The sequence below is a fragment of the Muntiacus reevesi genome, chromosome 15 (assembly GCF_963930625.1).
Source record: "Muntiacus reevesi chromosome 15, mMunRee1.1, whole genome shotgun sequence".
Classification (NCBI taxonomy): Eukaryota; Metazoa; Chordata; class Mammalia; order Artiodactyla; family Cervidae; genus Muntiacus; species Muntiacus reevesi.
In genome coordinates this window covers 65719135-65743556 of record NC_089263.1, presented here as the reverse complement: position 1 = coordinate 65743556, position 24422 = coordinate 65719135, and the positions used below count along the sequence as shown (strand labels likewise).

General features: G+C 61.2%; 2 protein-coding genes across 3 annotated transcripts; both read right to left on the bottom strand.

Annotated features, from left to right (window-relative positions):
• Positions 1 to 1082: 1082 nt before the first annotated feature.
• Positions 1083 to 4661, bottom strand: TMEM121 (transmembrane protein 121). Its single transcript, XM_065906509.1, has 2 exons — positions 4574 to 4661; positions 1083 to 2549 (listed from the first exon to the last, which is right to left on the bottom strand). Exon 2 carries the CDS (start codon positions 2394 to 2396, stop codon positions 1440 to 1442), a length of 957 nt encoding a protein of 318 aa, XP_065762581.1. The 5' UTR covers positions 2397 to 2549; positions 4574 to 4661; the 3' UTR covers positions 1083 to 1439.
• Positions 4662 to 15183: 10522 nt separating this feature from the next.
• On the bottom strand, positions 15184 to 24177 carry TEDC1 (tubulin epsilon and delta complex 1). Of its 2 annotated transcripts, none has more exons than XM_065906475.1 (8): positions 24008 to 24177; positions 23833 to 23911; positions 23343 to 23581; positions 22909 to 23064; positions 21997 to 22095; positions 19678 to 19764; positions 18984 to 19172; positions 15184 to 18418 (listed from the first exon to the last, which is right to left on the bottom strand). In XM_065906475.1, the coding sequence occupies exons 1-8, from the start codon at positions 24149 to 24151 to the stop codon at positions 18095 to 18097; spliced, it is 1317 nt and encodes a 438-aa protein (XP_065762547.1). In that variant the 5' UTR covers positions 24152 to 24177; the 3' UTR covers positions 15184 to 18094. The 2 variants fall into 2 exon arrangements, with proteins under 2 accessions (XP_065762547.1, XP_065762548.1); XM_065906476.1 differs by having other exon boundaries at positions 23343 to 23545.
• Between the last annotated feature and the right edge of the window lie 245 nt (positions 24178 to 24422).

The window sequence follows — 24422 nt, the reverse complement described above, 5'->3', positions numbered from 1 at the left end:
GGCCACCCAGGGTCCCCATGCAGTGACCCCAGCCCTCACCCCCAACTTGGAGCAGGTCTGGTGGGGCTGCCACTCTTGGGGCCAGAGCCCGCCACGCCCCCGCCAGGCCCCACCGCCTCAGAGCCCGCCAAGCTCCTCCCAGGCCTGTCCCACCCAGGCCTCGGCGCGGGCTCCAAACCTGCTCTGAGGAAGGCCTCCCAGTGTGGACCCCTCCGGACAGGCCCCGTGGCCTGACCGCGTCCACAGGGACAGTCTGCCTGGATCAGCATCAGGGCCTGCTTGGGGCCAGCAGGGCGTGGATACTCCATGAGGACCTGTGAGCTGATGAGTGAGGGACGGTCAGCTGGCCAGCGCTGCGTTCACTTCTGGCCTCCGGAAGCCACCTCAGGAAGCCAGGAAAGGTCTGCAAGGCCTCCTCAAGCAGGCTGGTCCACAGCCTCACCAAGCCCCAGGCAAAGGGCCCCTCCCCAGAAGCTACGAGACCCTCCCAGGCCTTCTGGGTGCCCAGAGTCACATCTCAGGTGTGAGGGCCTGGGCGGAGCCGCAGAGAGCCCTGCAGATGAGCTTCTTCCCGTGGGCTGTCCAGACAGACCAGCCGGCAAGGCGGCAGTTCTGTGCCTCTGGGCACTGAGCCCTGGGCCCCGGGTGCCGCCAGCTTCCCAGGCGTCCGGGCTCCACTCCCCTGACCCGGGCCGCAGGGAGCCTAGCCGGGGCCAGGTTCCATCTGGCATCCGTCTGTCCTGGCCAGGGAGAGCCCCCACGGTGTCAGGGAAACCTGGGCAAGGGACACTTTTGGGCTGGGGCGGGAGGGCGGCAGGGACAGGGCCAGCATCTCGGGAGGGAATGTCGGGGAGGGGGTGGGGGTAGGGGTGGGGTCACGGAGGCTGGAGGGTCTGTCTCAGAGTGCCTGAGAAATGCTGGCCCGCAGGGGCTAGGGAGAGGCCCCTGGGAGGAGGCCTGGGAAGGACACAGGCCCCACCCCGCCATCAGTCGCGCACACCGCGTCCCGCCCGCGCCCCTCCCGGGCTATCAGAGACTGGACGCATCAAACAGGCAGAGCACGGCCACCTTACATACAAAACTGTAAACACGAGTCTTTAAAATGACAGAGGCCTCCTCGGTCCCAACCGCTGAACCAGAGGCCCCCACCGAGGGACCCCAAGCGACCAGACCTCGGCCCACTCTGTCCTCCCTTGCCACCCAGACCCCCCGTGGGTGGAGGCGGGACCCTCCCCGCTCCGGCCCGGGCCGCACACACTGGCCCGGCGCTGGGGCGAGCGGGAGGAGCCGGGGCCGAGGTCCGTGGTCCGAGGGATCCCTGAGATGAAGGCGCGGCCGCAGGCCCCGCGGGTAGGGGCGCTCTCCGCACCCGACCCCACCCCATCCCATGCAAACCGCGCGCGCCTGCCGCCACGCGTCTCGGAGTCCGGGGGCCCCGGTCACGTGTCCAGGGCGTCGCGCGTGGGCGAGGGGCCGCGGGGGCGGCCCGGGGGGCCGTGCAGCGGCGGGGGCGGCGGCACCGAGTTGCGCTGCGGGGCGGGCGGCTGCAGCTCCAGCGCCAGCGCGGGCGGCGGGAAGTCGCGCACCTGGCGCCGGTACTCCAAGAAGGTGCAGGCCTTGGTGGCCAGCGCCACCACGTTCTTGCCCACGAAGATGGCGGAGACGCGGCTGTCGCGGAAGAGAGCCATGTTGGCGGCGCGCGCCAGCACGGCCACCACGTTGACGGTGGCGAGGCTGAGCACGGGATAGAGCATCATCTTCTGCGGCGCGATGTGCTCGCCCTGCATGCTGACCTCGCTGAGCGCCACGCACGGCAGCACCAGCAGCAGCATGTAGCAGTAGAAGAAGGTGAGGCCCTCGGCCCAGAGGGGCAGCCCGCTGCGCGGCGGCTCCCACAGGCCGGCCTGCATGTCCAGCAGGTCCAGCAGGTCCAGCGCCACCCAGAAGAGGCGGCCGCGCAGGTCCTCGCGCTTCCGGTAGGTGCGCACGTACTCCATGCGGTCGAGCGCCACCAGCAGCAGGAAGAGGCCGGGCACGCACACCGACAGCAGCAGCGTCAGCGCCTTGCGCGCCACCGGGTCGGCCGCGCCGCGCCGCGCCGCCTTGTAGTTTTGGAAGACGAAGTAGAGCTTGATCTCCAGCACGAAGACGTAGAGGAACCAGAGGATCATGGCGTAGCCGCGCTTGGCCGTGCGCACCTCGGCGCCCACCCACACGGCCACATAGCGCAGCACCAGCAGGAAGCACACGTCGCCCACCAGCACGATGATGCACACGCCGATCTTACGCGGGCCCTGGTTCTGCTCCACCAGGTACGCGTCCATGACCGCCATGCTGCCCATGATCACCAGCGTAGTCAGGCACACGTGGCGCCGGTCCGGGGGAGGCAGCACCATGGTCGGCCGCCTGGGCCCCGACCTGGGCGCGCGCGGTCCCACGCGAGGCGGGACGAGGCCCTGCGGCGGCGGCGGCGCTCAGCCCGCGGGCATGGCGCGGGGCCTGTCCAGCCGACCCGCGGGCGCCGCTGCTCCGGCCGGCGAGCTCGGAATCTGGGGAGATCAGAGCAGACGGGGTCAGTACGCAGAGCGAGCGGCCGTTCCCACCCCACCCCCGGCGCGCTTCCCCCGAGGGGGTCCTGTCCGCGCCCCGGGCCGGGCTCTGCCGCGCGCGCGCGCACGCGGGGCCGCGCGCCGGGCCCAGGCCTCCAGGGGGCGCCACCGCCGCACCTGAGGCCGGGGCCGCCTTCCCGCCGAAGCCAAGGAGGGGCGAGGACGGAAGCGGCTGCTCCCCGCCGCGCGCGCCCCGGACGGCCCGAGGGTTTCTCCCTCCGGCTCCAGCGGCCCGCGCCGCTCGCCCGGGGTCCCGTCCCGCGGCCGTTCCCGCTTGGGCGGCCTCGCTCGCGGCGCCGCACCGGGCGGGACGCGAGCGTGCGCCCTCGGCTCGGCGAGAAACGAAGGCGCGAGGAGCCGGGGCTCTGGGCAGGTTCTCCGATCCAGGACTGAGAGTCATCCAGGCCCCGGATGAGCCCATCCCCAAAGCCCCTCCGCGCCCCACTGCCTCTGCCTCGCAGCCCCACCTTTCCTCCCTGCGTCCGCAGACTCGGTCTTGCCTCTGGCCCACCGTCCACAGGGCACGTGGCCCGTTCTCTTCCGCCCTGCGCGCACCGTGGCTCCCTACTGCGCTGGCAGCGACCCCTGCCCTCTGCACTCCCCCAGCCCCATGCCAGCTCGCCCCGCTCAGCACGAAGGGGTGGGCCCCCAGTCGCTCCCTGCCCCCGAGCCTTGGGGGCAATCTTAGGAAGCCTCTTCTGCTACCGCCCGCCTGGGCCACAAGCCCCAGCGCCCCTCTCACACCCCTGGCCCTGGCTGTCACGGCCCACACCAGGCTGTGGGTCAGCACCCCTGTGCCCGCTGACACCCTGAGGGCCCCGGCCTCATCCACCCAAAGTCACTTGAGGCTCACTCCTAGCCGGGCTCCCCACCCCTCTGCTCTCCCCCACAGCACCCCTGGCCCCAGAGCTCTGTTTACTGCCCTGTCTAGACAAAGACATAAAATTTAATGTCACCCGCGACTGTGGAGCCAGTGCTCGACCCGCCCTGGTGACACCACAGCCCCCACGGCCTGGGGAAGAAGGCCCCCGTCCACGTGGGCACCTCCAGCCCTGGTCTCATCCCAGCTGCTGCCCCGCCTGGCACCCACCTCCCAGGGTCTCCGCCGCCACACCCAGGACCCCACCACTCTGAGTGTGGACGCCTGGAGTAGAAGATGCCTTGGAAGGGTCATCGGTCTAGCCCCTGCGCCCACAATTTCATGAGCTCCTGCCCTCCATCACACACCCACCCCTTCTTCACCGACCCCCGAGTGGACACCCTTGACCCACGAAGCTCCCCCTCCTGTGGCTGCAGCAGCGGCCTGGGAATCTCCTTCATCCCAGCCCTTGGCCCGGCCAACGAGCCAAACGGCTGCTGCACCGCGCACCCCACCTCCCATCCACTCCACAGCGTTTCCGCTCCCTCAGGCGCTCATCAGACCTGGGCCGGGGCCGCCGGGGCCAGACAGACTGTCCCGATCGGCGCTCGCACTTGGAGCCCCAGCCCCTGCCCTGAAAGGCTGGAGCCAGGGCCTGGCCGCCCTCCCCCCACAGCCGCCGGGCCTCTCCCTGGGGACCGGCCCCAGGCCCTGCTGCCCCCGCCGTCCTGAGCCCGGCCCGGGGCCTCCTGCTCGGCTGCCCGGACCTCACAGACTCCGGTGCCTCTGGGCGGCTCGCTGCCCGCCTCTTCCCTGGCGCCTTGCACGCATCCCTCAGTGCCCACAAGGAGTGGCAAGGGGAGAGGAGAAGGCGGCCCTCCCGCAGCCCGATCGGACGGAGGCCGGTGAAGGGGTTGGGCCGCTCCCGGCAGGCTGCGTCTCGGCTCCTCGGTCCGCTCCGCCCGCTCCCCCCGACAGGGCCTGGTCCAGGCAGTCCGGCCGCCAGGCCTCACCCTGCAGCGCTGCCCCTGCACCCTGCCGCCCCTGCGGCCGGGCACTCGGGGCTCACCAGGGCGCCCTGCCCGCGCGCCCTGCCCGCACCTACCCGCCGCCGGCTAGATGTTGCGCGCGCGGGGCCTGGCCCCACGGAGCCTGTCTGCGCGCCCGCCGAGGCCGCGCTCTCCTCGGCTCCGCGGCGCCCCCCGCCCGCGCGCGCCCCGCCCCCGGCCCGAGGCCCCGCCCCACGCTCCCGGCCGCCCGCGCCCGCAGGACCCGGACTGGGGTCCCCGCGCCCCCACCCCTCAGCGGCGCCGGTTGCCAGGGCGACAGCGCTGCGAGGCAGCGGCGCCCGGACCGCGGCACTAGGAAGCCGGACGCCCCCGGGCTCCATGCGCGGCCCGGGAAGCCTCTCCACCGGCGTCACTCGGCAACCCGAGAGAGACTCGGGCGCCCTGAAATTCTGCGGCAGCCCACACCCAGGCCGCCGACCAGGGCGACTCTGATCGCCGGCAACAGGCGGTCTTACCGCGGAGCTGGCCCCGAGGCGGGCCCGGGTGGCCGCCGCCCATCTGCAGGGGGCCCCATGGGACCTCGTTTGCGGACATAGTGCCGCCTCCCAGAGACCCTGGGCCCTGGGTTCCTCCACTTTCCTCTCCCCGGTCCTCATCTGAGGCCAGAGAACAGGAGCGGTGGGCAGCCATCGGGTAGCATGCTAAGGTTTGGAGGCTCAGGCCGCTTTCCACCCACCGGAGTACCCTCCCCCCCGCCGGCCCTCACTGAGCACCGCCCCCAACATCGCAGCCACGTCCACCCCGGGACGGCGGAGGGGCACGCACCCGCTGCCTGCCTGCTGCCGCTGACGGAGGAGAGCAGATCAGAAGGTGAAAGGACCCCCTGGGTCCCTGTCTGCTCGCACCCAGGCCCGGGCAGCGCCTGGTCCCACACAGCTGGCCGAGTCTCTGCAGATGATGGGCACAGATGATGTGCCCTTCCCCCGCACCCGGCCCCCAGGGGCGCCCTGGAGCCAGCAAGCCCTCCTGGGCCGTCCCTGAGAAGCATGAGGGAGACGCTGAGATGCTCTGGAGCTGAGCTCTCAGGATGGTGGAGTGCCGGATACCAGCGCCCACAGCCACTCATACACTGGCTCTCACTGGCGGAAGTGCAGTCAGGGCCTCACAGATGCCTCTGTGCCCGGGGAGGGGCCCCAGATCCACGAGGACAGTTCACCTTCCCCAGGAAGGTCTCCAGGGACCAGGGCCCGGGTACCAAGGCCACTTCCTGTAGCATGGAGGTGCAGGTTCTGACTGGTCAGCGGGCACCACCAGCAGCCCCGTGGCAGGCCCACCCTGGCTGGCTGGGGAGGTGGAGGAGGCCAGGCCTGGGTGCCCTGAGCCCACACCTCCCGCCGCCATCCGCCCTCGAGGCGGGGCTGCCGGCCAGGCCTCCCTGCCCACCTCCTGTCCCCCTCTGCCCTCCCCACTCACCCAGGGGCTGCTGGGAAGGAAGAGCCTGCACGCCTGCATCAGTGCTCTGCACGCCACGCACCCCTCACTGCCCAGCACCCAGCTCTTGCCTCCCAATCCCCCATCTGTGTGTCCACACCCTGCCCACCCACCCCCCCACCCCACCCCCCTCCCCAGCCAGGCCCAGAACACTTGGGACGCATGCCGGCTCCCTCTGGATGATGTGATTAGATCATGGCCTTGAGATCTGGGATCATCCCAGATTGCCAGGGCAGGCGTTGTCATCACCAGCCTCCTTGTGGGAGGGAGGTGGGGTTCCAGGGTCAGAGAAATCTGAAGAGGCTACAGCCAGCTTGGAAGGTGCAGGGAGTGGCCAGGAGCCAAGAAATACAGGCGCCTCTAGAAGCTGGAAAGGCACAGAAACCACTCTCCTCTAGAGCATCTGGGTTTTAGCCCAGTGAGACTGCAGAACTGTAAGACTGAGTATGTGCTGCGTTCATCTGTAGCAACTTGTCACAGCAGCAGTGGGTTACTAATACAACTGCCGACCTAAAATCTGACTTTACTCAGAGACAGAGTCTGCTGTAGCAGGCTTGCTAAAGGAGGCACTCGGGGCAAAGAAACGAATCCCAGATATGAGATCAGGGAGGCAGGAGGGAAAGCTGAGCGCAAGACACAGCAAATCCACGGGGCAGTCTTAACACAGACTATTACAGTAGTGATGATGATGCCTAGCAGGGCCTCCCTGGAGGTCCAGTGGCTAAGACTCTGTGCTCCCGCTGCAGGGGCCTGGGTTCCACCCCTTCGTGCTGCAGGGAAGACCGAAGATCCCGCCTGCTGCAACGAAGACCTGCCAAAGCCAAATAGATATTTTCTTAAAACATAAAAACGTAAACTGGGACTGCCCTGGCAGTCCGGTGGTTGAGACCTCACCTTCCAATGTAGGGGATGCACATTTGATCCCTGGTCAAGGAGCTGAAGTCCCACAAGCCACTTGCCTGAAAACACAAAACTTAAAAACAGAAGCAATGTTGTAACAAATTCAACAAAGGTTCTTTAAAAAAAAAAAGTGGACTGAGGCACATTAAAAAAAATTACAGGTGCTTAGGAATGATACTGTTTTAGAAAACAGGAAGATAAAATACAAACCAACAATGGCCTGTGAAGTAAGAGTGAAAGGCAGAGGGCCAGCTACCTGTAGTGAGTTAAGACGGCACTTGGCAGCTTCTTGGTGCAGAGTGGAAGGAACATAAGCAGACCTAGTGCTCACACCCGTGGGAAGAAACCATAGAACTTTTCTCCCTAATCAGCCCCATGGACAAGAAAGGGGTGGGGGGAATAGAGCAGCTGCAGAAATTAGAAAACTTCTAAAGACAGCAGGTTTACAAACTAATTTATCAGTAATCACATTAGATGCAAATGGACTAAACATTCCCATGGAAAGACTAAGATGATCAGTCTTTTGTTTTTCTTTTTAAATCAAAATACACCCTGTTTACAAGGGACACATATAAATCATGAGCGTATGGATGGGGAAGGACTGATCGTGCAAATATGCACTGAAGAAGGGTGGTGTGTGGCATCGCCACGGGGGTCTCCAGGGTGGATGCTCCCCAGGAGACCATTTCTGGAGCGAGGCGTGATGACGTGTCCAGGTGGATTGTCAGGGTGCCTGCAGTTCACGCTCCAGCGGTCCAGAATACAATGCATGTATGCACACACACACTCACTTCGGTAAAGAAAAGCCAAAGGTGGTGAGACAGGAAGCGCTGCCCAGGCGAGACCAAGGAGTCATGTATGTGTGTGGTCTTTTTCTTTCACGTCTGCTGGGTTCCCGTTTCGGGTGAGATGGAGTAACTCGGCCGACCTGGCCCCTCCCCGCCAACGCACCTGCAGGAGAAGGGTGTGCAGGAGGCACCGAGGCCTCTGAAGACAGAGCAGAAACGGGCGGGGCGGGGGGACCAGGACGGGAGGCACAGCCTGGTGGTGAGTTTCAGGGTCTTCCTTCTGTGTCCCCGGGCTGGCCTCCACCTGCGCCAGGGGGCTCCAGGAGGGAGAGGAGCGGGATGGCGAGGGGTGGCCCTGTTTGCTGGTTTGGGGCCCCTGGGCAGTCCCACCTCTACGCAGGCTGCAGTCACTGCAGCAGGCCTCACAGGCACCTTTTTAGGGGGAGGTCCCTCTCCTCGAGTAGTGATCCAGAGGGTGGGGCCCACTTGCCTTGAGGGGAGGGGGAGAGCCAGGACTTTTCTGTCTCAAGATGCAGGCTCAGTCTGGGGGAGTGTTCAGGAGGGTGAGGTGAGTAAGGCCCCAGACTTCTGCCAGAGGACTGGAAAGCGGAGCCCCAGGCAGCCAGAAAGTGACAGAGGCAAGCCAGAGAAGGGGCTCCAGAGAGCAACCATGCTCTCTGGTTTATGGTTTATGGTTTATGACTTCTGGGCTCAGCCCCAAGCTGTGTGTGTCACACCAAGTCCCAGAACTGAACCGCAGGACCCAGCGTTGCCCAGGTCCCACACCGGCCACTGAGCAGTGCCCACAGAGGACAGAATTCACACAACACTGCAACGGCTTTGAAAGCAGAACTGACGCTGACACCGCTATCCACACAAGGCTATTTGGAATGTGCAGCTTGAACCCAACTGGGTTGATTGTGTGCTAAAACAAAAATGTCACCATTCTCAATGGAATCTAAATAAAACCAGATATTTATGAAATAATGTTTAAATATGCAGGATACAATCCAACATTACTCTGCATATGAAGAACCAGGGAAAATCCAGCCAACCCACAAGGGGAAAGAAAATCCAATGTCATCATGTCATAAAAATCCTCATCAAAATATTAGCAAATGGAATCAAGCAACAGTATTAGCAAATAGAATCAAGCAACATAAAAAAACAAAACCACAACCACATGAAGATTACCTCAGAAAAACAAGGCTGGTTCCACATGGGAAAATAAATCAGTATGATCCACTGTATTAACAGTCTAAAGAAGAAATCACATGAGCATATAAATTCATGTAAAGAAACCATTTGACAGAATTCAGTATCCACTCATGATAAATACTCTCAGCAAACTAGAAACAGGAAAGTCGTTACTAAATATAGTAAAGGACATCTCAAAGAGAGAGAGAAAAAACAAATCTACAGCTAATGTGTTAGTTAATTCTGAAGGACTGGGTGTTTAAGATCAGAAACAAGGCAAAGATGTCCCCTGTATCCACTATTCACTATTGGCTAGCAGTCCTAGCCAACACAATAAAATAAGAAAAATAAATGACATACATAATAGAAGGTAGGAAGACTCTTTCTATTCATGCATGCATGCCTGAGTGTGTGCTAAGTTGCTTCAGTTGTGTCCGATTCTTTGTCACCTCATGGACTGTAGCCCATCAGGCTTCTCTGTCCATGGGAATCTTCAGGCAAGAATACTAGAATGGGTTGTCATGACCTTCTGCAGGGGATCTTCCCAACCCAGGGATCCAGCCCACATCTTTTTTGTCTCCTGCATTGGCAGGGAGGTTCTCGACCACTGAGCTACCTGGGAAACACCCTCTCTATTCATAGATGATAATAAAGTCTATATAGAAAATTCCAAATGTTCTACTTAAAAATATCTGAGTACAAATAATTGAGCTTAGCAAGGCTGTAGGATACAAGGTCAAAACAACTTCAATTCTGCTTCTACTAGAAGCAAACAAGTGAAAACCAAAAATTTTAGAGGAATAACACTTTAGCTCCCCTCAAAATTAAATACTTTGATATAAATCTAACAAAACATGTATAGGATCTGTGTGCTGAAAATTGCAAAATGCTGATGAAAGAAATCAAGAACTAAATAAATAGAAAACTGTGTTCATGAGGTAGAAGATGCAATGTAGTTAAGATGCCAGTTCTCCTCCAAAATGACCTACTGATATAATGCAACTCCAATCAAAATCCATGGAGGAAATTGTGTAGACGTAGACAAAGTCACTCTAAAATTTATATAGAAATGTAAATGTATATAGACAGTAGCCAAGACAATTCTGGAAAAGAAGGGGAGAAGTTGGAGGATTCTCACTAACCAATTTTAAGACTTATTATAGGGGACTTCGCCAGTGGCCCAGTGGCTAACACACTACTCCCAATGCAAGGGTCCCAGGTTCAATCCTTGGTCAGAGAACTAAATCCCACGTGCTGCAACTAAGACCTAGGGAAGCCAAATAAATGACTTTTTTAAAGAAGACATTGTAAATCTGAAGTAATCAAAACAGTTGGTATTATCAAAGGATAAGCGCATAGATCTATATGAACAAACTGGAGTCCAGAAATAAACCCACACCAGTATGGTCGACTTTTTAATCAGGCTTATTATAATTCACATACTATTCAATTCACACATTTGAAGTTTAGAATTCAAGGTTTTTTGGTATATTCACACATGTCATAATCTTAGAACATTTTCATCACCCCCAAAAAGAAGCCCCAGACTTAGCAATCAATCCCCGATTATTTCCCAATTTCCCAAACTCTAGGCAACCACTAATCTATTCCTTAGATTTGCCTATTCTGGACATTTCATGCTAATAAAAGCATACAGTGTGGTCTTTTGTGACTTAATTTACAAAGCAAATGAGTATGGCATTACTTCAGTCTTTTTTATTGCCAAGTAACCTTTCATTATTTACTCCAGATTTATTTTATTATCTATTTATCAGCTGAACATTTATGTTGCTCCCACTTTTTGGTTACAAATAATATTGCAATGGACACTTTATACAAGATTTTTTTCTGAACAAGATTTTATGTGGACCTGTGTCTTCATTTCTTTTGAGTGTGTACCTAGGAGTGGAATTGCTGGGTCATGATGTAACTCCATGTTTAACAATTTGAGGAATTGCTGTTTTTCAGACTGTTTTACACTCTCACCAGCAATATATAAGGGTTCCAATTTCTTCACATTTTCCCGTGATTGCTACCTGTCAGTATTTTTTGTCACAGCCACCCTTTGGGTGAAGGAGTATCTATGTCCTCATAGTTGGAGTTGCCTTTTCCATTGTGGCTCATGATGCTGAGCATCCCATCATCTGCTTACTGCTCCAGCGTGTATCTCCTTTGGAGAAACATCTGTTCACATCCGCTGCCCATTTTTCCATTGTGCTGTGGTGCTCTTACTGTTGAGTTGTAGGAGGGACTTCTTTCTGTGTTTTGGATACAAGCCTCTCGAAAGTGGCCGATACCTGTCATCAGCCTGGGGAAGCTCCTTTCCAGCCCTGCTTTGCTGACGCGACCAGTAAGCTCTAACTAAGGTGTGAAGGTGATTCGACAGAGAAGGGATAGAATTTTCACTAACTGGACATTCATATGCAAGAGAAAAACAAACAAGCAATCCTTAAACTAGCCTAATATCTAACACAAAAGTTAACAAAGTGGTTAGTATGTCTAAATGTAAAAACTATAAATTTGCAGAAGGAAACATAAAAGGAAATCTTCATGACCTGGGGCTGGTAAAAAAAACAAACAAAAAACCGTGACACCAAAAGCACAGCCCACGAGAGATAAAGTGATGACCTGGACCTCATCAAGATCAAAAACCTTTACTCGGGAAAAGTCAAGTTCAGGACTTCCCCGGCTCAGTGGTTAAGACCCCACATTCCCAGGCCTCCCCTGCTGGTCTAGTGGTTAAGGATCCACCTGCCAAGGCAGGGGTAATGGGTTTGATCCCTGGTCTGGGAAGATCCCGCACGCCACAGGGCAACTAAGCCCAACTGCCACAGACTACTGAGCCCACACGCCTAGCACTCATGCTCCACAGCAGAGAAGTCCTCCATGCAATGAGACGCCTGCATGTCGCAACAGAGTCGCTCCTGCGTGCCACAACCAGAGGACGCTCGTGCACAGCAGTGAAGGTCCAGTGCAGCCAAATAAATAAATCTTAAAAGAAAAAGACTCCACACTCCCAGTGCAGGGGGCACAGGTTCAATCCCTGGTCGAGGAACTAACAGCCTGAGTGCTACACAGTGTGACAAAGAAAAAAGTTTCAAGGCATAATTAGTTCCTATCTTAATAAGTTATTCCAAAAAATAGATGGCAGAGGCTATGATGAGGCCAATGTAACCTTGATTCCAAAATATAATAAGGGAAATACAAAGAAAAAGAAGAAAGAAAGTCATAGGCCCATTTCCCCTCGAGCATTGATATAAATGTTCTAAATAAAATTATACCTAACCAAAACCAACTGCATATTTAAATGTTAACAGCATCGTGATGAAACAGGACTTCTCACAGGAATGCAAGGGTGGTTTGACTTTGGAAAGGGTGCTGAAGTATTAATATAATGTAATTCATCATGATAAAGGAGAAAATCATATGACTGTCTTAATTAATGAAGATAGAGCATTTGATAGTTACGATTCTAAAAAGGCTCTTAGGAAAATAGGAGTGAAAGAAACTTTCTGAAAGTTGTAGAAAGTTATGTACCAGAAGAGCAGAGACGCACTGTTCTTCACGGGGAAGCCTTAGATGTGCGCCCTTGAAGACTAAGAACAGGACCACCATGCTGACTGGTACGCGTTAGCAAGATGGCCACAATGAAGCTGCCGTCACCGCAGGATCTTTCTACACCAGCAACCGCAGACAGCGCATCTCTTCACTTAGAACCTCTACTGGTTCTGCTCCTAGGGGTGAACCCTGACGAAGCACAGCGTGCTGAAAGCGGCGTGGTACTGGTGCATGAGCTGCCCGGTGGAGGAGAAGGGGGCTGAGTGTGGAGAAGCTGACAGCACAGATCCAGGACAGGGTATGCTTGTGTGTAGACGGTACTGGAAACTGACTCACTGCATGCAAGAGATCTGGACTCCTGCCTGATTCCACACACAGAGGTGAACTCTGGATGGAATGAAGCAAAAACTGACAGAAGGAGATGCGGAGAATATGACATCAGACAGAAGCACGTCTTCAAATGCTGACTATAAAAAGCAAGAGGCAAAAACATAATGCAATTAAAACAAAATTTAAATTTTCTATTCAACAAAGGGAAACCATGAGCAAATTTTTAGCCAACGACAGAATGGAAAGTGAAAGTGAAAGTCGCTCAGTCGTGTCCGACTCTTTGCAACCCTGTCCAAACAGTCCATGGAACTCTCCAGGCCAGAACACTGGAGTGGGCAGACTTTCCCTTCTCCAGGGGATCTTCCCAACCCAGGGACTGAACTAGAGTCTCCTGTATTGCAGGCAGATTCTTTATCAACTAAGCTATGAGGGGGGCAGAATGGAGAAGATATCTATAATGTGTAAAACCAATGAGGTATTCATATCTCAAATTTTCAAGGAACTCCTGCAAACCAATTTTTGAGAGTCAGCAAACATCAGGCAAAAATCCACATGGATCAATTAATTCAGGTGGCAGCATTCGATCTGAAAATAAATGGTTAGGATAGCATAAAAAAGAATGAAATAATGCCACTTTTAGCAACATGGGTGGACCTAGACATTATAACACTAAGAGAAGTAAGTCACAAAGAGAAAGAGAAATATTAATATTATTTATCATTTACAGATGGAAACTAAAAAATGATACAGATGAATTTATTTACAAAACAGAAATAGACTCAGGACTTCCCTGGTGGTCGAGTGGTTGGGAGTCTGACTGCCAGTGCAAGGCACAGGGGTGCGATCCCTGGTCTGGGAGGATTCCACATGCTGGGGAGCAGCTAAGCCGTAAGCCACAGCTGCTGAAGCCCGTGAGCCTAGAGCCCGCTCCAGGAGAAAAGCCGCCGCAGGGAGAAGCCACAGCACCGCACAAAAGGCCAGCCCCGCCTCAGCTAGAGGAAGCCTGAACAGAGCAGCGAGGCCCAGTGAAGCCAAGTCATTAATCTATTAATTAAAAAAGAAGAAGAAACAGACTCACAGACAGAAAAAAAAACCTTATGGTTACAGAAGGGGAGTCAGTCGGGACTGTGGGATTGAGACCGCCTGGAGGAGGAAGCAGCAACCCTCTCCAGTCCTCTTGCCTGGAGAATCCCCAGGACAGAGGAGCCTGGGGCCAGAGTCAGACACAGCAGAGCGACCAACATTTTCACTTTCATGGTATTAAAGACAGTATAGTAAACGAGAGACAGATAGGCAACAAAGACTTAGGGAAAGACACAGGGAAATACAGTCACTATCTCGTGGGAAAAAAGCGAAGTCGCTCAGTCCTGTCCGACTCTTTGCGACCACAGGGACTGTAGCCTACCAGCTCCTCCGCCCATGGAACCTTCCAGGCAAGAATACTGGAGTAGGTTCCCATCTCCTTCTCCAGGGAATCTTCCCGACCCAGATATCAAACCCAGGTCTCCTGCGTTGCAGGCAGACACTTTACCAACTGAGCCACCTGGGAAGCCCTGGAAAAGAATCTGAAATATATATATATATATAATTGAATCATTTTGCTATATACCCAAAACTAACAGTATTGTAAATCTACTATATTTCAATTTTTAAAAAATGATTTTGTGTTTACGTTCAATCGTGCCCAACTCTTTGCGACCCCATGGACTGTAGCCCGCCAGGCTCCTCTGTCCCTGGGAGTCTCCAGGCAAGAACACTGGAGCAGGTTGCCGTTCCCGTCTCCAGGGGATCTTCCCCACCCAGGGGCTGAACCTGTGTCTCCAGTGTCTCCTGCATTGGCAGGCAGATTAAGATGGCAAATTCAGTGATGTGTTTTTTACAATTTAAAAATGTCCCTAAGTGGGAAGGGGAGAGACGGGACTTGTAAATAAAGAATGGAAGAGGGAATGCCCTGCCGGCCAAGCACGTGAGAGTGCACACTCCCAGTGCAGGGGGCCCGACGCGGCCCCTCGCTGGCACCTCTGGTCCCACACCACAACCAAGCCCCGGAGCCCCACCAGACGGCCGCAGCGAAGACACAGCGCCACCAGAGAGAGAGAGAGGCTCCAAGAGGAAAAACGACTTTCCAGAGGAGCCACCAGCGGACATGACCCACAGCCAAGAGAGCAACAGACCCCAGGCGCCAGCCTGACCTCACCCAGCCCTCACTGAGCCCCAGACCCTCCCCACCAGGGGCAGAGGGGCTGTTCAGAACCAAGACGGGACTGGCCCTAGACAGGGTACCCCCGCCAGAGACACGAGAGCCTGCTGTCCGTGCCCCTCCCGTGCAGCCTCCCCGGAAGCACCCCGTTTCCTGACCCCCTCCTGGACAGGACACGCAGCACCCCACCCTCCCCCCCGCCCTCGCCCCGGGCAGGCCTGCTCTGACCACCGCTGTCACCTTGGGCCTCCCCACCCCGCATGGCGCAGCCCCCGCCCCTTCTGCAGGTTCGTCTGGGTGTCCGCTCTACCCCAGGCACCGGGGGTGGCCCCAGGGCAGGCGCACGGGCACCGCGGCGGTCCTGGCTGCCGGACAAGTGGAGAGTCAGCCCAGCCCCAAGGGGAGAGCCCGGTGCCCGGCCGCACTCGGCAGCCAGGACCCAGCTGAGGCCCCAGAGCGCACAGGCACCTCGTGGGCAGCGGCCACGCCCACGGGGAGGACACAGGTGGCCAGCTGGGCCCCGCCGGCAGGGACTGTCTCCTACATGCCCCTCTGAGATGCTCCTGCCCACCCGCACCTGGACTTCAGTGGGACCCGGGGACACCCTCAGGCCACAGGGAAGGGCATCTGGGGGCCTGTGGTCCTGACTAGCCAGCCACGTCCCCAGGCCAAGGTCAGGCCAAGGTCGACCAGTGTGAATAAGGCGAGGGAGGGGGCCAGTAGACAGGGAGGCCCAGTGCCCAGAGGACACGGAGACGGAGCGGCGGGGGTGAGAGTCTGGGCGCGGGGGGCCCCCGGGCCCCCTGCCTTCTGAGGCCCTACCCTCTGGGGTGAGTGGGACCCCAGAGCCGCACGTCCCCAAGGTCACACGCGCGTGATCAGTGCCGTTTTTTGGCTGCATCATGCGAGGATCTTAGGTCCTCGACCAGGGGTAGAACCAGCCCGTCCTGAGGCGGAAGCATGGGGTCTTCACGGCGGGACCCCAGGGAGGCCCCGCGGGTGTGAGCCCTCCCTGCCCGAGCCACGGCTGTTCTCCCTGAGGGTCTCCTGTGTGTCTTCTGCAGCGTGTTTGTTTTCTAGGACTCGGGCCTTTGGACCCTGGAGCCCAGGCCTCGGCAGGGGGTCTGCTGCCATGACCCTCGCTCCCTGCCTCTCCCCTTGGTGACAGTGGGACGCCCACCTCGAAAGACGTGCCTGAGGGGGCTTTGGGGGGGCGCAGTTCTAATCCAGGCGCCCCGCCCCCCTCACCCCCAGGCGGCCCTGCCCGTCGTCCCTGGTTACAGCGAAGGCGACTGTCTGGTCATTCATCTGATCACCTGTTTTCCTCTCCTCTGGGGCCCCTGGACAGACAGCTCCACCCGCTCCACTCCAGCCTTGACATAGGCAGGTGTCACAACGAGCTGCAGCTCCGGCTTCTTTCAGTGACCAGGCCTCCGCCTCCACGCCATGACTCTCCCGTGAGTGGGGCGTGGCGTGCCCGCCTCCTGCAGGGCTGTCTGCGGGTGGAGCAGCCAGGTCGGCCCCAGGGCACACGTGGGCCTGCGCTGCCCCACGCGGGGCCAGGGGTGGCGGGCAGGGTCTGAGCCCTGGGGGCAGGCCTGTGAACCTGTCACGTCACACGCAGAAGGGGACTCTGGTGGCCGGCAGCCAGGGGGAGTGCAGATGTGGAGAAGCAGCGGAGGGTCAGAGAAGGAGCCCGTGAGGTCTGAGGCCCAGGGCAGACTCTCCAGGGCCTCCTGCCTGCCCACTGGACCTCAGCCCCCCGGAGCGGCCGGATCGGGACCACACTCACTCATTACGGCAGCAGGAGGAGGCCGACCCGAGGCCCTGCCGCCACCAGCCTGGCCTCTCAGGCTGGCCCACCTCGTGTTTCAGGATCAGCGCCCCGAGTCCCACAGACACACGGACACACGGGGCTTCTGACTGAACTGTACTGGGCCGGAGGGTCAGCGGGGGAGTGACAGCCCCAAGGCACTGAGTTTCCACTTGCGTTTTTAAAGCTCAGGTTCCCGAAGGCCGTGGCCCTCACGGCCCTAGGGAGTCCACAGGAGGCAGAGAGTCCTTCCGTGGACTTGTTCCCATCCGGCAGGCAGGAGGGCGGTGGCAGGGAGACGAGAAGTGGCCTCAACACCCGAGGCGGAAGGCCTGGGTCAGGTACCTGGACCCCAACTGCAGGCAGCAGGGAGCCACGGCCTTGGCGGGAGGGCACCAGCCGGGGAGGAGGTGCAGAGAACCCAGGGGCCGGCCACGGGGTAGGGTCAGACAGGCGGTCCTCACAGGGGCGTGTGCTCGCTGCTGCCGGGTCTGGCCGATGTGCCAGAGGCCAGTGCAGAGGCGCCGTGGGTGTGCCCCCACCTCTGACAAAGGCCCGGACCGGCTGGTGCCCCCGGGCGTGGGGGATGTGCCAATGAGAACATACTCTGGGGGGCCCGGGGGCCAGGGCCTGAGCCACCCAGCGGCAGGTCGGGGTCAAGCGCCTGGGGAGAGGGCAGCCTGGACCAGGAGGCCGGCCTCGGCTGTGCCCACGGGGGTGGGGCGTGGCCGCGAGAAACCAGTCTCCCAGGACGGGGACAGGCCAGCTCTGACAGGGCTGGCGGGACGTCCACAGACAGATGACTCTTTGTCAAGCTGGGCCCCGCTCCCTCGCGGCCTAGAAAACAAAGCCCCTCTGTCCGCACTGGCCTCCCTCCCGGGCCCCTGGGCACCACCCCCAGGGACAGAGCAGAGCCCCCACCCAGGGCTCCCATCACACACATCCCAGGCACAGGCTGGCCCCGGTGGGGTGTGCAGGGGCGCCCAGGGTGCTCTGTCCAGCACCTGGGCAGCCCCGGGCCAGCCCCACCTCGCCAGCCTGCCCAGGGGCACTCCCCGGGCCTGAGGGGTGCCCCCTTCCCCGGACAGAGGCCAGCTGGAGCCTCGGCTCTGCCAACAGGCCTCCATGGCATTCCTCCGAGTCCTCACCGAGGCCTGACACCCATGGCACCACTGTGGGCTGTCACAACCTCCTCGGGGGCACAGCCCAGGCCTGCCCCAGGCCTGGAGGGCGCAGGCACGCTCTGCCCAAGGTGGGGCCCAGGGCCCAGAGCCTGCACCGCTGAGGATGGATCCTGCCCATCCAAGGCCCAGCCCAGACGCGGGGGCGCCTGCGGCACTCAGCGTGTGGGCGGCGGGACCCAGATGAGGCCGGGCCGCACTCCCGCCAGCCTGGCCAGCTCCTGCCGACACTGGCCCTGCAGCTGGCGCAGCATCGCCTCCAGGCAGGCCTCCCGGGCCCTGAGCACCTCCGTCACCTCGGTGGCCCACAGGCCCGGGCCGCCAGGCACCCTGGCCTCGGTCCTCACTAGCCGGCGGGGCCCGTGGGGCCGGGCCTGGGCCTTGCTCTGGTCCCAGGCCCGCTGCAAGGCTGCCAGGTCCTGCGTCACAGCCACATGCAGGGCCCGCCTCGCGGCTCTCCACTCGGGCCCGTGGCCGCCAACCTGCACAGGAGACGGTGGCAAGTGAGCCAAGGGCGCCCCGTCCACCAGGACATGGCCCCGGGCCCCTTGGCTCTCACTGAGCCTGACCCCCACCCCCAGCCCCGCAGCAGCCCCTCCCGTTGCCTAGACATCACTGCTCCCAGGGCAGGAGGACTCCCCAAGTCGGCGCCGAGGCCCGGCCCCTCCAGGCTCTCACCCTCATCGAGTGCTGGGTGCTGAGCCCCAAGCTGGGGGTGCTAGGCCCTGGGACACGGCCCACAGCCTGAGCACCTCCACAGCCCCGAGCCCTCAGGACCACCCTGCCTCGGGCCCAGCTTCGCCCCGAGGTGTGAAGGGGGACTGGGCCTGGCTGCTGCCTGTAGGCCGAGTCCCAGGGGCCTGCTCAGAGCCCAGGGCACAGCCCCAGGGAGCCCACCCCCAGCCCCACCCAGCACTCCAGACGTCCAACAGGGTGGCCAGGGTGGGGCACCAGGGAGTCCGGCAGGTGAGCCCACGTCTTCCGAACAGGGCAACCCCGGCATGGACATCCACAGTCAAGTGGCCCAGGCCCGCAACCAGCTCTCACCGCAGCCTGCCAGGCGGCCCGCCGGGCCTCCACCGCCTCCCGCAGCTCCTCCTGCAGGGCCCGCAGCTCCTCCTGCAAGGCCTGCAGCTCCCGCACCGGCAGCCCCGCCGCTGCAGCCCCTGGCTCGGGGATCCGAGGCAGAAGCGTGGGCGGTGAGGCCTCCAGGGGGCAGGTGTCCAGGACCGTGTCCTGCAGGGAGAGACCTCAGTGAGAAGGAGGGTGGCAGGCCCGGGTCTCCATCACGGGCCGGGTTCCCCAGCCAGCGGGGAAGACAGCAGGGCTCAGCTCCTTCCTCGAGGTCACAGAGGGGGCTAGACAGCGACCTTCACCCCGGGGGGCCTGGAGGCCAGGTACGCACAGAGGCCAAACTTCCAGAAGGCTGAGACCCTCTGAGGAGTCTGGATCTCCCCAGGAGCTGGGAAGGGTGGAGATGAGACAGACAGATGTCTGAAAAGAACCCCACACTCGAAACCCAAGGCCCAGGTGAAAAACCGGCTTCAGGGTTGGGCGAGGGGGTGTCCCCGAGACCTCTCTTCTTGCCTGGAGAATGGAAAGACCCCAAGGCTCAGGGCTGGCGTGGCCAGGGCCGGGCAGGGATGGAAGGGGAGGGCAGGGGAGGGGAGGGGAGAGCAGGGGAGGGGAGGGGAGGGGAGGGCAGGGGAGGGGAGGGCAGGGGAGGGGGGCGCCTCCTGACCATCCACCGCCAGAAGACCAGCTCCCGGTGCCGCCACTCTAGGGCTGCCTCCAGCCGCGCATTCTCCGTCTCCAGCCGCTGCAGCAGCTGCAACACAAGACCCGCAGGTCAGAGCCGAGCACAGGGCCCCGCCATCGGGCTCACCGCACTCGCACCGCCAAGCCTAGTACAGCAGGCCGACGGGCAGGGCAGGCCGGCCTCACCCCCAGCACCCCCAGGCCAAGCTCACCAGGCCCTCGACCACCCTGGGAGCCCCCATCCCCACCCCAACCGTGGGTCCTGCAGGTGGGGGCTGAGTGCCGGTGCCCCTCACTACGGACGCCACGCCACATCCCCGCTGACAGACAGTTGCACCCTGGAGGCTTCGGGCAGCTGAGCGTCCTGGACAGCAGAGGCTTCTGGGTTCTGGGAGCCCCGCCCCTGTAACCCCTTAAACCGGAAGGCAGGGCCGGGGCCCAGCATGGAGAACACAGCCGCTCGGCCCCCTGCGCCCCGCCCTGCCCCCAGGCCTGCACCCGCGGACCCCGCACCCAGGCGCGTGGGCCCAGGTGGCCCCTATGCTGAGCCCCCGCCCACCTGCCCAGGCCGCCACCGCCTCTGGAAGCTGAAGGGGGTGAGGCTGAGCGTGGTCCACCCCAAGGGCCCATGGCAAGTGACAGACACATCGGCTTCTGCAGCCCCCCAGGACTCTGGTCCCCTGGGAAGGCCCAGGCCACTCCCTCTAGAAGAGAGCCCAGAATGTGATCTGGGGCCCAACAAGCAGCCGGAGCCAGCGTCGCAGCGTCGAGGCTGCCCTGCCGGCCTCCTCCCCCAGAGGCTGCACGGAGCCCCAGGCCACAAGCATCTGCATGCCTACCAGGCCACCAGGGGCTGGACACCAATGTCCAGACAGTGGGGGGGGAGAGGTGGCGGCCTCAAACACCAGGCCAAGGGCCCAGCCCAAAGCCAGTGGAGCAGGGTAGAGGCAGGCTTACCTGCAGTGAGAACTGCCCTGTGACCTGGGAGTGGGCTGTGGACCTGGGAGGGTGGAGCCACGTGCCCATACCACACACACACATACACACACACACACACACGCACACACCCGCTGGCGAGTGAGAAAAGCAGCTTCATAAGTTCCCAAAAACAGTCCCGGGGGTGCCCATACCCCCACACACAGGCCGTACAAAAGCAGATGGGGGACAAGATAAGAAGAGCGCAGTAACCACTCCACAGCGTGCCTGATCACTGATGGCAACCAGAGACCATTCCAGAAGCTTCTGGGACCCATCCCAAGAGCACAGGCCCTTCAAGTAGGCTGCTCCCAGCTGCTACCCACAGACTGTCCGGAAACCTTGGGAGGAAGTCAACATCCCCCTCGGCCTGGCCACGACGCCATTTTCAGTCCTGTGGCACCAACTCGCACCAGCCCCCAGGCAGAGGGGGAGTGCCCCCCCCACCAGCACCCACGGAGGCTGGGGTCCCAGACAGCACCAGGCTGGGGCTGCCACAGTCCCCATGCTCCCCCGACCAGGGGACCGGGGGCAGGAGGCCCAGGCCCTGCTGAGTCACCCCAAAAGGGGACCGAGCCAAGGGCATCTCAGTCCACTCAGCTGCTGCCTCAGCACCTCAAGGGCCAAACACAGTTCCTGCCCACAGAGTCAGCCAGGCAGCCGCCAGGAACGCCAGCCAGGTGGGTCCCAGGGCCACCCTGACCCCACATCAGGGAGCAGACCCCCAGGAGCACGCAGCACTACAGCCAAGACCTGCTGGGTCCATCCTGAGCCTCAGTCATTCTGCCCAGCCAAGTGCCCCCAGTGAGGCAGTGAGGGCAGTGCCGGCCTCACTCTGGATGGCCAGAGTCCAGCACTCAAGTCATGGCCACGAGCCTGTCCCAGGAGCATCTGGCCATAGGAGCCCCCGGGCAGGGCACAGTGATGGAGGGGGCTCCTGAAAAGAAGGTCAGCAGAAAGAGGGCTGCTCCCAGCCCATCACCAGGTGATATCTGCACGGGCTCAAGGCACCCACACCCATCAGCCCAAACCCTGAGCGTCTGCCTTCATCCCAGCATCCCTCCGCCACCACCATGGCTGGCTGCCAGCCGCCTGATGCCTGTGCTCTCCCTACGGCCCAGACCGTACCCAGCCACACACACATTCGTGGCGGCACTGGCAGGCCAGGGCGAAGAGAGGGACAGAGGTTGCGCCCATCCCCCACGCAAGCCAGATGGTGAGCTTGACGACCACCCACAGCCCACAGTCGATCCACTGCCTGGGTGTGCCACCCTCCCAGGCCCCTTCTCACCTTGGGCCACACCCACCTCGGTCCCACCAGCCTCACCTGCCGACCGCCCTCGGGGTCTCTGAGCAGCTCCGTTTCGGTGACAGACAGGTGGCCAAGGCTGCGGTCACTGTGGCAGCCACGGGTATACGAGTGGATCTGAAACACAGCACAGACCCCATGCTGAGCATGCGGGTGCCCCCCAGCACTAGGCAAGGTACAGACCAGGAAAGGGGGTTCAGAGAGGGCCTGGCAAGGGAGAGTAGTCAGCACTGCTGAGGCTGGCTCGGGGCCCACCAGGAGGCCCTGCAGAGGGAGGAGCACCCCTACCTGGCTCCTGCACCCCTGTACCCTCCTCAGCTCATCAAGTGGCAGGCCTGGGCGGTGCAGAAACAGCCCCGGACAGGCTCGGTGGTCCAGTGAGACCAATGGCAGGGACACACACTACCTGGGTCTGGGGGACAGGGAGGTCAGCAGGGGGGCACATCCCACACAGCAGGAGTAGCTGGAGCCCAGACAAGTTCCAGGAAAGGTGAGCGGAGCAAAAGATCCTCTGCCAGGGGTTCTAGCACCAAAGAGTCCTGTGCTGGAGGGAGCCCAGGCCACCCACCCAGAACATGCCCTGGGCTGGTGGGGGGACTCCTGTGCCCCCACAGCTGAGCCCTACCAGCCTTCAGGACCCCCAAGAGAGCTGACCACTGCCTGTAGGCCCACACCCAGGAGATGGTGGGAGGACCAGGTGCCTTCCCCCACTGGCTTCCCTGATTCCCTGCCCCACAGACACCCAGCAGCACCTGTTCAAGGCCCCTCCTGGACAATCTGGAGCCCCAGAATCCCACCGTCAGGCCACCCTCAACCAGTTAGTCCCCAGCCAGGCACAGGATGCCCACATCCAGCCAAAGGCCGGCCCCATCCCGAGCTGGGAATGCTGGACAGGCCTGTGCGGCAGAGGCACTGCACGGGCGGCACTACCTTGCCCAGAAGGGCGCACTGCTCCTGCTGACCGGCCATCAGGTTTCGCCACCGGAGCCGCAGCTTCCCCATCAGCCACTGCAGGTGGCGGATGTCCACAGAGCCTTCTGCTTCCACGCGGGGAGCAGGCGGGCCAGGGCTGGCCAGGGCCTCACACTGCAAAGGGAGCAATGGTCACACGTTGCCCCTGCACCCCATTCAGGGACCCCGAAAGGGAAAGGAGGCCCATGGGAGTGACCGCCACCAGGTCTGAGGGGTGCCAGGAAGAGTTGGGGACAGACCCTGTGGACACACCGGGCCCTGCCCTGCCTCCGTGTGCTCGCCCGGGCATTAAGGAGGGCAACGCTGACCCCCACAGGGCCGACTCCGCCAATCCAGCTCCCGCACCCCGGATTCCAGGCCGGGCGGGGCCCGGCTCACACTCCTGCACCCACCTCGCACACGGGCATCTCGTCGCCCAGCCGCACGTGGCTCTGGGTCAGCAGCCGCTCGGGCAGGGGTCCGCGGGCCAGGAGCCAGGCCAGGGCCAGCAGCAGCTCACGGCCACCCTGGGAGCCGTCGTCCTGGAGGTGCACCAGCGCCCGCCTCGGGTAGCCCTGGGAGTGCAGCACCGACTTCACCCAGCGGACTTGAGCCTCTGCGATAGGAGACGCCAGCTCAGGAGGGCCACCAACTGGAGACGACAGTCCCCCAGACCCTAAGGAAGGGCCCCACCCGCGACCCCAGAGCAGAAAGCACGCTCGGATGGGTCCAGTAGGGACACGGGGACCTAGCCAGGAGGCGGGGAGGGGCGGGGTCACCACGGCGGGTCCGACGGGGAGGCGGGGCGGTGGGCGGGGCTCTGCAGAGGCTGTCCCGTGAGTGGCTGGTGGGCGGGGCCCTGTGCGGTGGGCGGGGCCGGCCGGGTCAGGAGGGAAGGCTTACCCAGGGCGAGCGAGACCGAGGCGCTGTCGGCGGAGAGCGGCGAGAGCACACGGAAGAGCAGCCGCCAGAGCGCGGGGGCCTGCGGAGATCAAAGAGCGGCCGCCAGTGGAGCTGGCCACCTGCGCTCGTCCACCCACGGGCCCACCGCGCCCGGCTGCTGCCCTGCTAGCCTCACCGCCTCCGGACGGTCAAACTTGGCGCGGCGGAAGATCTCGGGGCTGGGCGCGGCGGGCAGCGTCCGGCTCAACGCAGCGATGGCCTCGGGCAGAGCCCGGGCCGCGGCCGCCGGGTCGGGCCGGCGCCGCCGCCGCCTCCCCATGGAGCTTCCACTGGCCTCCCCCGGACTGCGCGCCGCCCGCGCGTCCAATCCCAGCGAACGCGGGTTTCCCGCGCCCAATCGCCGCGCAGGTCCCGCCCCCGCTGGGCCCGCGCCCAATCGCCGCGCAGGTCCCGCCCCCGCTGGGCCCGCGCCCAGTCACCGAGCAGGCTAGGGCACGCCTCCAGCTCCCGCCCAATGAGCGGCGCCTCCGACATTGGGTGCTGTCTGTGCTGCCCAGTGCGGAGGCACTTCCGGTGCGTCGAGCACCAAT